The 13,980-nt window shown below is 42.3% G+C and overlaps 1 protein-coding gene across 1 annotated transcript in view; it reads left to right on the forward strand.

Annotated features, from left to right (window-relative positions):
• Positions 1–13,708, forward strand: part of LOC144784261 (E3 ubiquitin-protein ligase CHIP-like) — a 134,709-nt gene extending 121,001 nt beyond the window's left edge. Inside the window, exons 5-7 of the mRNA XM_078662929.1 lie at positions 8,710–8,766; positions 9,572–9,688; positions 11,120–13,708. Of these exons, the coding sequence (XP_078519055.1) occupies positions 8,710–8,766; positions 9,572–9,688; positions 11,120–11,245 (300 nt within the window). The 3' untranslated portion in view covers positions 11,246–13,708. The remainder of the gene's footprint in view (positions 1–8,709; positions 8,767–9,571; positions 9,689–11,119) is intronic.
• The last annotated feature ends 272 nt before the right edge of the window (positions 13,709–13,980 follow it).

The following is a 13,980-nucleotide window of genomic DNA, read 5'->3' on the forward strand; positions in this document are numbered from 1 at the left end:
GGAAACAATAACCCTTCCCCCTTCTCACCGCAGCACAAAATAAAAAGGTTTGTCAATGGGTATTGGGTATTTATTTCGTGGCCAGTACCACGTGTCAATATAGTAGTGCTGCACATCCCCACTTCATCGTGTATAATCTTTACATTTGCATTAAAAATAATGCTCAGATATTATACTAGTAATAATTCTCATTTTAGAAATATATGGTGGAGGCAGGCTTTCAAAGTGAGCAGTTGGTGTAATTAAACTTCCCTTTGCATCAATGTATCAGTCTGCCTAAAATACACAGCTATGTCTATCTAGCCCCCCCATTCAAAGTAAAATGAGACTATGCATTGAAAGCAGCTCTCATTTGAGGAAATCCTTAACGCACACCCATACCTATAGAAAAGGGCCGACCCCCAACATTGGCATCAAAATGCAACTTCTGCTTCCATCCTCAAAGTGGTGCCTAATCTACAAATGGAAAGCGGGATTTTCCACTCCCTATAAAGGGATGAAACTATGCCCCATATCCCTATAGAAGAGCGGTATGTTCTCGACAGAAAACAATACTGATTCCTCAAAAAACGTTCGGTTTCCTATAAAAGTAGCATTTGCAATGCAATAGGTCTCGCAGTTAAACGAGTTTAAGCTATTGGCATTGTAAATAACAATGCCTTTTATTTATGTTTTAAAAACCAAACCAAAAATACAAGTAATTGCTATTTGCAATGTCAATAGCTCAAACTTGCGTAAATACGAGACCTATTGCATTGCGAGAGTGTAAGCTATTTGCATTGTAAATGACAAAGCCATTTATTTCTGTCTTCAAAACCAACAATTAAATAAAAGGTTTGTCATTTACAATGCCAATAGCTCAAACTTTTGCAAATGCGAGACCTATTGCATTGCAAATGCTTGTTTATGTAGCTGCTGATCAGATTGGCTTGTGATTATCACTTAGGTGGTCATGAGATGATAGAAGCAAAAGGTTCCCCTTACCTGTGACCTCAGTTCTCTTATTTAGGGTGTAACATTTTAATGAAGATACACATCTCCAGGTGCAGAATCCCAGAGCACCTTTAAATGAGATGAAGAGTTCTCTCTAATGAAATTAAAAATGTCTGCACAATGTATTCAATGTTTCTTTTAATTACAATATGTACAGAGAATATAAAAACAGTTCTCTTTAGAATATTAGGTGCATTATCTTGTATTGAAGGACATGCCCTAATGTTTTGAATGTATAATTTTCATGTATGCTGTTTTGTGACTTTACAGGAGTATAAAAAAATCATTTTTATTTAAAAAGTTGAATTAAAAGCAAGTAAATATATTTATGCATAGTATTTAAAACCATAGCATTTATATTGCATTTAATACATAATTTTTATCATAATATTATTACAAATATTGACTTTAAAACAAGAAAATATTAATCACATCTATACAAGCCATTATGCCTTGGTTTGCACAGGGTTAAAAAAGACTTTATATTAAAGCAATATAATATTCCTAAAATGATAAGCTACTGTTCCGTGTATGAAGGACAGGCAGGACCATTGCAGCAGTTTCATGTAATGAATATTACTCAAGCATTATCAAGAGAGTAACTTTAAATCAAAGTAAAGGACAGCCAGTAAGTTAGACCAGGCTTAGATTAGTGTAACAGGAGAATCAGAATCAACCAAGAGCCAATAAAAAATTCAGGTAAGGTGAAACAATGAAAAGGGTTGGATGGGTCCTGGCTGTAGGAGCATAACAGTTGCCATCATAAAGGGGGAAATATATAAATGACTAAAGATAGAAGAGCTTCAGCTGCTGCCAGACTTAAGCAGACTGCGTCATGTCATTAATTTCCATTCAACTGTGCTAGGATATTCATAATATTTTTTGTTGCTTTGCTGGCAATGGTCAGGATGATTTCCAGTTGTAAATTGGAGACAGGAACAGCTTTGTCATGGAAAAGCAGGCCCTGATGAAACAATCTGGGACCCCCTGAGGTTTGACATGAGGCAAAACTAGGAGAGTGTTTAATTGTTGTTTCTAAGCATTACTAATTTGGGAAACCCTAGCGCTCATGTTAGTAAAGACACTGACCAAATAGAAGACATAATACATCACAGAAATAGTAATCCTAGTAGAAACAAACTTGGAAGTCTGTTCCAGAGACAACATTATTAAGTAGAATGCTGAGCAAGCTTGGAGGGGATGCAGAATAAACAGTATGGCAGTCGTGTTTGTGTGGGATGATAATGTGTGACTGCAAATTTGCTAAACTGAGCATAAGACTGAACAGAACTAGGGGGAAAAACTGTAGCAGAGAGACTACTCTGACCACTTAGAAAATTCCTGTGTAGATGCCTGCTATTGGTATCTGGACTGAGGAAACAGGGTGGCCTGCATTCCCCTTGTATTCCTAGCCAAGAGAGACGCTTTGAACCCAGTGCTACTAGTAATACTATTACTACACAGTGGAAAAGGTGTGTTTTTTTGTTTGTTTTACCCATCATAATTTATCCTGCAAAGTATGGCACAATGACTTATCTTCCTCATGAGAAAATGAAAAAGCAGAAAGTTTTGTGACCAGAATATGGTAAAATTGTGTTTGAGGCATGTGTGGCTGTAGATACACATGCTTCTCATAATCCCACCATCTAGTGTTGGGCTTGGATGTGTGCAAGTTGTTCAAGTCACGAAGTATAGTGAGTCCTCCTCTTCCTGTTAATGTGGATGATCATCAACTCTATTGTTAGATTGTTTTCTTCCTCCGTCTAGTTAGGACTCCTCTGGTTCGAGACAGTGATTGTTTACTCTTTCCAAATGCTACCATCTGTATTGTTTTCAATCACAGCAGTTCTCTGTCTCCCTAGTCTGTACATCGAGGCTGACTTCTGGGAGGCTCGAGTCGGCTGTGGCTTGTGTGGACCTTCCCCCTTCGGGGTGGTCTTTATCTTCGACGTTCCTTTCATGCCATGTCCACCCAGTGATGGAACTAACGCCTTTCCGCTTCTATCCTTGTTGCTATGCCAAGTTCCCATGCACTGATCTTCCTCAGATGTGTAACTTGTGCCTCTCCCGAACAGGAGGAAGCGACCTGTTAGGCTGCAGTCTTTTAGATCGAAGAAGACTCTGGGTGACATTAGAGCATTATGCCTCGAGATGTTCTGCCGAAGACACACCAGATCTCTTTTGTTCCAAAGACCCTCAACAGGACGTACAAGCCCACCCATCGGCTACTGGTGAGGGCACCTTCTTTCTTGACAACTGCTCAGTTTCTGCGATAGAGATGCAGAACATTACTCCATGGTACCACAGGATGACCCGTAGGACTCCTAGGATGCGGAGCGACCTGCATATACAGACCCAGGTCTGTATCCTGCTAAACAGTCTTCCCCAGGTGCCACCACCAACTACCATGACTTGATGGGCTGACCTGCCACCTTCAACGAGGTTCTACTACATACTGAGCCTTTAGAGGGTGGCTTTATTTTCAAACCCTAACTTCAGCTATCAGCACAACATTTGCTCAATTGGAAATTCGCTCCTTTGGGGAGAGCACTGATGCGCTTCTGCATGTTCAAACTCTTATCTAGCATTATTCCCAATGACCTTGTGGATTCAATGATGTTTGGCATGCAGTTATGAGCTGTTAGTTGATTCATCCGTTCTTCGATGGCTGATGACTGTTTGGATGGGGCGATTAAGAGGAATTCTGTTTTAAGAGCGTGTAATTTCAGGTGATTAAGGGTCAAACAAATTTGGGTTTTCTGTAAAGCTGAGTTGAGGGACCTAATGTCCTCAGGGGAGACTTTCAGGTACAGTTGGGTGTCATCTGCATACATGTGATAGTGGTTGCTGGATAGTTTCAGAATTTCTGTTAAAGGCTCCATTTACAAGTTGAAGAGAATAGGTGAAAGTGTGGACCCCTGTGGTACCCCCAGAGTGAGCGTTGAGGGATTAGACAGCCCCTGGTTCACATTGAATCTTTGGGTTCTGTCATGTAGTAATGAGGAGGACCAGTTTAGAACGGGCCCAGAAAGCCCCATCCTGTGTTCCAATACGTCTATTAGGCTGTAATGTTTAACCATATCAAAAGCTGACGATAAATCGAGGAGGGTCAAAAAGCAGGATTCATTCTGATCAATCATTCTTAGACCATCAACTGCAATGTGAGTGAGAGCAGAGTCAGTGCTATGACCCTGACAGAAGCCGGATTGGAATTGTTCTATGTGGTTACATAGCTGGACATGGGCACATTTCTCGAGGAGCTTTGACAGAGTGGGAATGTTGGAAATTTGACAGAAATTGTGTAGGTCAGTGTGATGTGCAGTTGTTTTTTGGGGGGATTTGGGGAGACCTTCCGATGCGTGTACAAAAGGGGGTGGTGATGGACGGAGCGTCTGAATCAATCAAACACTCGCACCCAGTCAAAAGATCTGGGTTTAATCCATCACCGTTCTTTAGCCCACTCTGCCACCCCAGTTCAGACATGGCTATATGCAAATCAGTCTGAACCTGTGCCTCATAGGAACAGTCCAGCCCGAACTGCCAAGCCATGCCTTCCCTGGACCGGAAAAAGCTTCCGAGGACCGGTTTCTGGCATTCCAGCCGTCTTCAGCCCGGCTTGCTTGAATCCAGTGGCAAAGTGAGCAAGGGACTCACGTCTGAGCATACCCTGCCACACTTATGGCGGCCAAAAGCGGTACAAAAGGGGGTGGTGATGGACGGAGCGTCTGAATCAATCAAACACTCACACCCAGTCAAAAGATCTGGGTTTAATCCATCACCGTTCTTTAGCCCACTCTGCCACCCCAGTTCAGACATGGCTATATGCAAATCAGTCTGAACCTGTGCCTCATAGGAACAGTCCAGCCCGAACTGCCAAGCCATGCCTTCCCTGGACCGGAAACAAGCTTCCGAGGACCGGTTTCTGGCATTCCAGCCGTCTTCAGCCCGGCTTGCTTGAATCCAGTGGCAAAGTGAGCAAGGGACTCACGTCTGACCATACCCTGCCACACTTATGGCGGCCAAAAGCGGTACAAAAGGGGGTGGTGATGGACGGAGCGTCTGAATCAATCAAACACTCACACCCAGTCAAAAGATCTGGTGCTTTAGGCAAACCGGCATAGAGGCTTGAAATAGTGAGGCATTGACTATCTTAGTACAAAGTGGGAGTATGGATGATCTGATCTCACTGAAGAAGTTCAATGGCAATTGTCACTAAAGTGGTTGAAGAATTTCAGTGCAGCAAGAGGTTTGAGAATAGTGCTTTCATCCAAAGAATAGGATCCAAGAAGCGTTGTGGTGTGGGGTGAGAACTGGAGCGGCGGGGGCACACCAAATCGAGGAGGGATGGTGAAAGATAGATCAGTAGGTGCCCCAAAGCAGACCGCAAATCAGAGTCAATCTTTGTTGTCTTTTCACGAAAGTAGGCAGCAAATTCCTCGCAGTTATGCTTAGGACAGAATCCCGCTGAAGGAAGGTTAGGTTGACTATTTGATTGAAGCTGTATGAGTTCAAACTGTTTTTCCGGTCGGTTTTTGGCTTGCACTAGTTGGTTTCTGAAGTAACTAGCTTTAGACGATCTAATGCATTTGTTATAGCTATTTCTCAATGATCTCAGATGATTGAGATGTTCGCAGGAGGGAGAGGATCTTCACAATCGTTCCGCTAGTCTCAGATTTCGTCTTTCTGTATTTAGACTACCACACACACACACACACACAACACACACTGTAAGCCTTCTTATCGAATGTTTACCAGTGGTTGTAACGCTTGTATTTCACAGAAAATCAGTCCGACTATTCACAGTCTTGAATTCATTTGCAGGATATTTAGCCTGCACAAATAAATTAAAAGTTGACCAGCATTGTTTTCTTTTTATCACTGGTGATCATTAGACAGTGCACGTGACAAGCTTGCCATTGGAGGTCCATCCTTAACATGCGTCTTCAAGCAAATCCTCTGCAATTTGTGAAGAACATTTTAAATGCAGGACCCAGTCATCAAAAAAGTTACACTCTCCCATATTGTACTTTTTCTTTCTTTATACGTCTTGTTAAACCTACTCTATATAGTCCACATGCTATTAAAGAAAAGCACTTTTTAAAATGAATGTTTTTAATTCCCTTACAATGCGCTTTGCATTTAACATTTTATTTACAGGAATACGCATTGTTGCATAAACAAATTTTAAATATTCGCACATTACCGTCCCTAAGAATACGGTGACATATACATCTGCAGTCTCAGTCAAACCATGAATACTAAAAGGATGTGCTCGGTGTACTAAAAGCAGTTAATAAATCATGTAATATAAATAAAATACATAAAGAGTTACATGCACTATGGTCCTGCATTGCATTCTCTGGGTTCAGGTGACATTAGTAAACCACTCTGCATTATAGTTTGTAAACCTCACCAGAACCCTTTTAAATTAATAATACATTGAAGGCTCACTTTGCCCTGCTGCATGCACAGAATCAAGGAAACTGTTCAGCCATGGTTTCAATTTCAATAGCTTATTGCACTTCGGAGGAGTTTTGTGGAACTAGTCACACAGCAAGTTCCACAGGCTAGCATCCACACAAGCAGTCCTCTCCAGCTATCAGGAAATGCAGAACATAGAAGGAAAAAGGTTCAGCAGCTTCAGGCAGCTCTGGCAACCCCGCAGAACTGTAAGGCCAAGATTTCACCTTGTATCTCTCCGTGTTTATCTCCCCTTAGGCTTCACAGTGATCAGCTCCTCTGCTTTCAGTTAGCTGGGCTGGAGTCTCTTTCAGGAAACTTCCTTCCACATAGGTAACTCCAGTACTTCTATTTCAGTAGATAATGGCAGACTTCTCTCTTTAGAACTTCCGGTATAGTCATTGGATTCCAAGTTATGTGTCCTAACCTGGTTATGATGCTGTCAGTCACCAGCTCTGGATCACACAAATCTCTTCCTGTATCTTGTGGGGTGTTGCCATGGGTACCGGGCAGTGTGAATTCTTAGATGTTGATGTTGATGATGAAAGTATTTGTAAAGCGCACTGTGACCAAGCGGTTTCCTGGCGCTAGGGTTGATCGTGTCAGAAGGTGGGGGCAGCCAGGAGTTTACAGATTTGTAAAGGCTTGGGTAAACAGATGGGTTTTTAGCGCTTTACGAAAAAGCAAATAATCAGGTATGGATCTAAGGGTAAGTGGGAGACTGTTCCAGAAACGGGGGGGGCGAGAATGGAAAAACTAGTGCCACCAGTTCTGGATTTGCGGAAACGGGGGACGGTGAGGAGGGCCTGAGTGGAGGAACGAAGGTTGCGACAAGGGTGATAATGAGCAATCAAGGAATTGATGAAAAGGGGGGCAGTACAGACCCGAGCCCTAAAAACTAGACATCCCATCTTGAAGAGAGTTCTCTGTAGGATGGGAAGCCAGTGAAGGGATTTGAGTAGGGGAGTGGCATGGTTGGACCTGGGAAGCCGATGAATAAGGCGGGCAGCCTCATTTTGTATAATCTGGAGGCGCCGAAGTTCATAAGCAGGGATGCCCACATACAGGCAATTCCCATAGTCCAACCGTGAAAGAATCATAGCCAAAACAATTATTTTAAGGGCATCAGTAGAAAAAAAACGAGACATTTTACGGATTATCCTAAGGGAAAGAAAGCAGGATGACACAACAGAGCTAACCTGGGGACGCATGGAAAGGTCCTGACTGATTTTAATACCCAGAGTTCTAACTGTCCCCGAACACTAGAACACTGACTTGGGATCTCATCCCCATACATGTACTCTATTTTCAGGCAGAGGTTGTGGGGTACTCCAGCTCCGCTCTGGGACTAGTTGCATGCAGCTCCTGACCTTTTGTGTATTCCTCCAAGACTGGTCCAACCACAGATGTTGTCCTTTAGTGAGAAGCTTTGGGAATCTCCTGTTCAAAAAACAAAAACCCAAGACAAAGGCACACTGGGTGGAGAGTCCTTCTGCTACCTCTTACGTTGTTGTGAGGGGGCGGGGGGGGAGGGGGACACCTCTGGGGAAACAAAGAAGCAGGACAGGTTCGGAGGGTAAGCTTAGACATCAGGGGGGGCCTTGCCCTTCTATCTTTATACACTGTACACACATTGAATGTGACATTCATGCACAAATGGAATGAGTCGAGATGCCCAGGCGCAGATACTAAGTTATCAACCCTCCCTGTGCAAGCACTGGTAAAAAAAAAAAAAAAGAATTATGCTGCTACGGCAATCCATCGCTGCCACCACTAATGCCCGGTAAGCTGACAGTAGTCCTACTCTGTAAAGGAAGACTGCCTCTACAGACCAGAATTCAGCTTTTGATCGCAACTCTTATAAGAGTGGACCCCCAACGTAAATGCATAATGGTCATCTGCTCTGATTCTAAAAATGAAATGAAATGAAAAATTACATTTATAGAGCGCATAGACTACCCGGAGGCCTCGCAGCGCTTAAAAAATAAATAAATGATGTATGCTGTCTAGAGAGACACAGAACATTCCTTTCTCAACACCCCAATTTCCTTTGCTTTTTAGAAAAGGCAGACAAACTGGCTATTATGGAGTCCAGCTTTGATATTGCTACGTGGACCTAATTTTTTGTAATCGTGACATGTATGACTACTTTAATTTTGTTCTTCTAAAAGTCCTGTATGACAATTGCAGTACAGTGTTAGCAGTAATAAAACAAATGCTGAGATATTAACACTTGTTTCTTATTTTGACCTATAGGACAAACACCTTGCGGAAATGGATGAGCTGTTCTCGCAGGTGGATGAGAAGCGAAAGGTAAGACACTAACATGTAAAATAAACATGACAAAATCCTATAGCTCTAGCCTGTGCAAGCCTGCAAAGTTTTTTAATTTTTTGTATTTTTTGCAGACAAATGCAATCGTATTTAAAAACTGTAGCAGTCTGAAGCTGTAGTGCTTATGTTTGCCAAAAAGATTTTTATAAAATGACCCACTGTTAAAAAATTTTTTAAAAATGACTACAGAGTGTGGCCCGCCAGCATTGGTGTTTAAATGATGGACTACATTTCAGGGTAGGTGAATAAGTAAAATGTCTTCATTCACATTGAAAAGCGCCAATGACTTAACTAGACTGACCCATGTGGAGATAAAATGTGAATGCCAGTGGTATACCTCAGTGAATTGAGAACCTGAGCGGAAGCTCCTGTATGCATTTATAAATGAGTATATTTTTTTAATGATGAATTTGGAAAACATGAAGCTGGCTATTTCTAGGCCAGACGTAAAAAAGTCAAAAGTAGCATGGGAGGTGGGACGGAGGGGATTTTGAGGGTCAGATATCATGGAGTGTGTATTGGACCGCTGCTTCCAGTGGAGAGAGCGAAGAGAATTACTTGCTGTACGAGCTGCGTTTTCATAGCTGCTCCGAGTATTTTGAGATGGTGAGAGGGGTATAGAATCCCGGCACTGCCTTCTTGTGTGTAGATTATTTGTTCCTGATGGGTTGGGGGATTTGCAGAGGGACGTTAGTAGAATGTAGACCATGCTTAATATAAGGTGGAATATTCTGCTTCAGGAGAGAGGTTAAGATATTACTAACACAGGCGCTATTGGTTTCAGAGGCGTGATATTCCAGATTACCTATGTGGCAAGATAAGCTTTGAGCTGATGAGGGAGCCCTGCATCACTCCAAGTGGTATCACCTATGACCGAAAGGATATTGAAGAGCATCTACAGGTAAGTAGTTGGAAAATCTCATAATTGATCCTTGAAGATTCTAGAAAGCAGTCCTTCTGGGACTTATGTAAATGGGCATGAATTGTATTGGGTGTGCAGGAAAAGGTAGAACTGTGACGGGACTGATTGGGTAAAAAGCGCATGCATGCATCCTTATAAGATGTTGGTCTGGGCCTGGTAACTGCTTGAGTAGCAGTAGGAAGGCAGAAGATGCCACAAGAGATCAGCCGGAGAAGTGCAGAGAGCGATAACTCTAGCACAGGAGAGGAATGCTTTTAGGTTCGGATAAGCAAAGGAAGCCTTGAAAATGGAGTAAATACATTTAACTGCAGTTTTCTGCAGACTGTCATGGTCTTCCAAGTGAGGACCGAGCACTATCCCAGGGCGACATGGGGGCCTGAAGCCTTCCTCTAGTCAACAGATTGGCTGCGAAAGGACAGTGTAGCCTGAAAGGAAAGTAGTCTTAGACTACTGAAGGGAGCTAGAAGGCTGTCCCAAAGATCAGTGCTGGACAAAAGAGGTCCCCATATAAAATAAAGGAGAAGCAACCCAGAGGAAACAACATTAAAAATATAACTCAGTTAGCTTCTCCCATCAATTCAAGATAGAAAATTCCAAAAATATTTTTGAGGAGCATAAATCAGACCAGTTCTGTTTATAATTTATTTTCACAATATATATCCTTCTGGAATTTTACACTATTCAATATCACAAGAATATATGTACTGATGTGTGAGCTCATTGCACTTCAGAATCAAAGAAAGGAAAAAAACACAATTCTATTATCACACTTTCAAGACACTCATTTTTCAGTTTAGAGGCCATACGCTGTCATTTCTGCTCGAAAATGTCACTGTGGTTTGTACTTAGATTCTGCCCTTGCAGTCCCTTCCTTCCATAATATGAAATGTTTTCCCACGAGTTGGTAATCAAGAGAGATGGATTTAAGGCTGGGAGAAATGTATTCATTGGGTAGGAACACCTGTTTGTGCATTTCCTGATCTTCATCATTGTTTGGCTCATCCAGAGAAATTGGTGGGGAGGGCTAAGTGCTCAATGTTTATTAATAGGCCAAGGATGAGATGTGCAAATAAGAAATTAGCTATGGATTGATATGGTAGGCCAGGGATTCTCCCTTTGTTAGTCTTGGCACAATTCCAGTTTACAGACCCACAGTTGACGTATTCCACATGTAGACATCCTAAGAGTACAAGCTACGGTATTGGCAAGTAAAGAAAAGTAAAAATGGTTCACCAGCTAGGGGTATATGCTAATTTGCAGAGTTTGGCTAGAGTAAAATGTAGCACATATATAGAAGCTTAATGTGGCAGTGTTTTCTTTAAGGGTGTATTCTTATCTAGCTTTTCTTATGTGATTGGTTGATGGTTTTTGTGTTTGTCCCCCTCACCATTTTTTTTTCTAATCTTGCAGCGAGTTGGCCACTTTGATCCTGTGACGCGGAGCCCTTTGACTCAGGACCAGCTGATCCCCAATCTGGCCATGAAAGAAGTAATAGATGCCTTCATATCAGAGAACGGCTGGGTGGAGGATTACTGACAGCCTTGAGTCCCTCTGTCTCGCATAGCACTTTAGCACAGCTGCACCAGTTGTGGCAGGCTAGGGCTCTCTGTACCAGAGACATTCTCAGTGAGCCCCCGGCCTGTACCATGCCTTACATGTTCATCTCCGGCTCCTGCTTGTGCTGGCCATGAGCTTCCCTAGTCCTCTGTCTAGGTTTCTAAAGATTGCGTCTGCTGCAGCTGAAGAACGTGACATTGAAAGAAACCGAATGTGCAGAGAGCACGTAAGACACAGGAAGCTGTTCAAGGCTGGAATATGATTACATTTGCATTCAAAGGGATAGCATTTTGGAGGAGTTACCCATTTTCTGTTGCTAGAGATTTTTTTTCCCTACTCCACAACTATGTCCTGTCTGGACGCATCACTACATAGAAGTACTTCTGCCACTCTGTCTTCTGAATCTACAAGTGTGCTTGGCCTCACTGTCATGTCCTTACACCACACTTGGCCGTTCGCGGGGCACCCAATTGAATGTTCTTCTGTAAAAACCTCATGGTGAGTGCTGGATGTTTCTTTTTTAAACTGGCGGCGGCCAAATATTAATTGTGAAACCAGTGATGGGCTCATCCCCTTCCATTGCAAAGCGGTTGCTGAGAGGAATATTTTAAAACCTAATACTGCTTCCAAGAGTGAAGGCCATCATGTGAATCGCCACTTGTTAGGCTAGCCCTTTTGTACGATTGCCACTTAATCCATATCAATGAGCCATGTGCAGGGCTCGCTCAGACCGGGGAAACAGTCATGAATAAGGCCTACATCAAGCATTGCAATGTAATGAGATGCCGGTTGGGTTTCCAGGTTCTCTGTGCATGTGGATACCTTTTGCAACAAATCCCACAAAGCGCACTCTTCCAGACTACTTCCTTCCCTTGACAAAATAACTGCAGTTGTAGTTTTCAGTACTATCACATCCCTTCATTTGCGTTATGTGATTTTGTTTCAAAACGTTTCTTGGATGTTCACAGCTACTCTCCTTTCTGTCGTGCGCCCCCTGCACGTGTAGACGCTATACTGGTGAAATATGGCTCCTCGAGAGGCTACTTCAGCTTTGTACTCACGGGTGCTTAACTCCCGTCTGCTGCCCGGGGAGTGAGTGGCAAGAGCCTTGAGGGTACAATACTGTCAAGCATGTTCCTTGGTTAGATACTGTTTGCTCATTTTAGCTCTCCTGCCAGTATCCTATATTGCAGCATTGCTTGCTGCACAAATAAGAAATGACTTCATTAACTGCAAACGTGTGTGCGCATGTTTTCGAGGACATCATGTCCGTAAATATAATGAACGGTGACTCAGCGAGCACGATTTGTACCTTGACACAACATTGTTGTCTTAATATTTAGGTTGCCAATTAAAGCTGTTTGAATCAACTTGGAACATGTTGATGAGAACCTGCCGTTTCCGTTACTATTCGCTTCCTGAGTAAGGAAAGGAGCAGATTCCAGGCACCTGTGTGCTTGTAGTACAGATGTACTGATAGTTGTTACATGAATCCACATGCTTGTGTTTCACCATCCGGTGGCTTGATATGCAACTGTCGGAAGAAGCGTCTCGATACCTTAAGGACATCATCTTATCAAATTAACTTGGGAATCCATCAAAAGTACGAGTGTTCTCCCCGTAACGAGACTGCCTTAGCATCTTTGTGGTAGATGCTCGGACCTAGAATAAAGTATCTCGTGAAATACATATTACTGATACTGTGCCAATAAATGTAGACCCAGTTCGGGAGCCGTTGGTATCATCAGTGAGAGCCTTTCACGTAGGACCCTGTACAGCACCTCTTGAAATTCATAATTGAAAGTGTATGGAACCGCTTACAAACGTGATTCTGTCTAGTATCTGTTTGTTCTCACACACCATTTTAATTGCCTGGCTAGAGCTGGTTTCTAAAATTGCATTCAATAATCAAATGAATACTGTTCAAGTTGTTCTACTTTTGGGAGATGGTCCAAGTCCTTTCTAGAACAAAGATGTCGAACCCCTAACTACCATTTGAGTTAAACTGAAAGTAAATGTTACCTCACTCATTTCCTACTAATCATGATTGCTACGTTGATGTCAACAAAGGAAATCGATATAATTTCCCCAGTCCAGGTTTTTAAATCTTTTATTGACCTCTTTTTGTGTGATATAGACTAATTTGTCTGCTTTTGTTACCCGAGAATTGGATCTGTCAGTTCGCATGCATTAAACCACGAGAGCTCTAAAACACATCGTATAATAATTCCCTTCTAATTCGTCGATGTACGCTATATCTTCTTAACCGTATGTTTTAAAATTATAATGCTGGAGCTGTGTGGGCAACAGCAAGCTCTGTACCTGTGTTTATTCGGTTAAATATATATTTGTTGTTTTTCATATGTACGTCTGTCTTACGCAGTTTTCAGTTTGTAAAATAAATCAAGTGCACCACAGTCTACTTGCACTTAAAAAAGTAAATGTAGTGTCTTGCTTCACTGACTTCAAATAATGTTACTTTCATGGCTGTGGGTTGTGGGGAATGTTTAAAATAAGGCACCATTTCCCCAAAAATTCTACATAGTTTCTGGCATTGTGTTTTTTTAATCTCTGAGAGAACCTTTAATTTGGTGTGATAAGAGATTTGCTTGAGATCGCATCATACACAGTTTCAACAGCCCTCTGTTGCCACCTGCATCGCAATAGGCGTATTTGAGAAGTGTGAAGGGAGGACTGGTTGTATGGCTAACATG

The sequence above is a fragment of the Lissotriton helveticus genome, chromosome 10 (genome assembly GCF_964261635.1).
Source record: "Lissotriton helveticus chromosome 10, aLisHel1.1, whole genome shotgun sequence".
Lineage (NCBI taxonomy): Eukaryota > Metazoa > Chordata > Amphibia > Caudata > Salamandridae > Lissotriton > Lissotriton helveticus.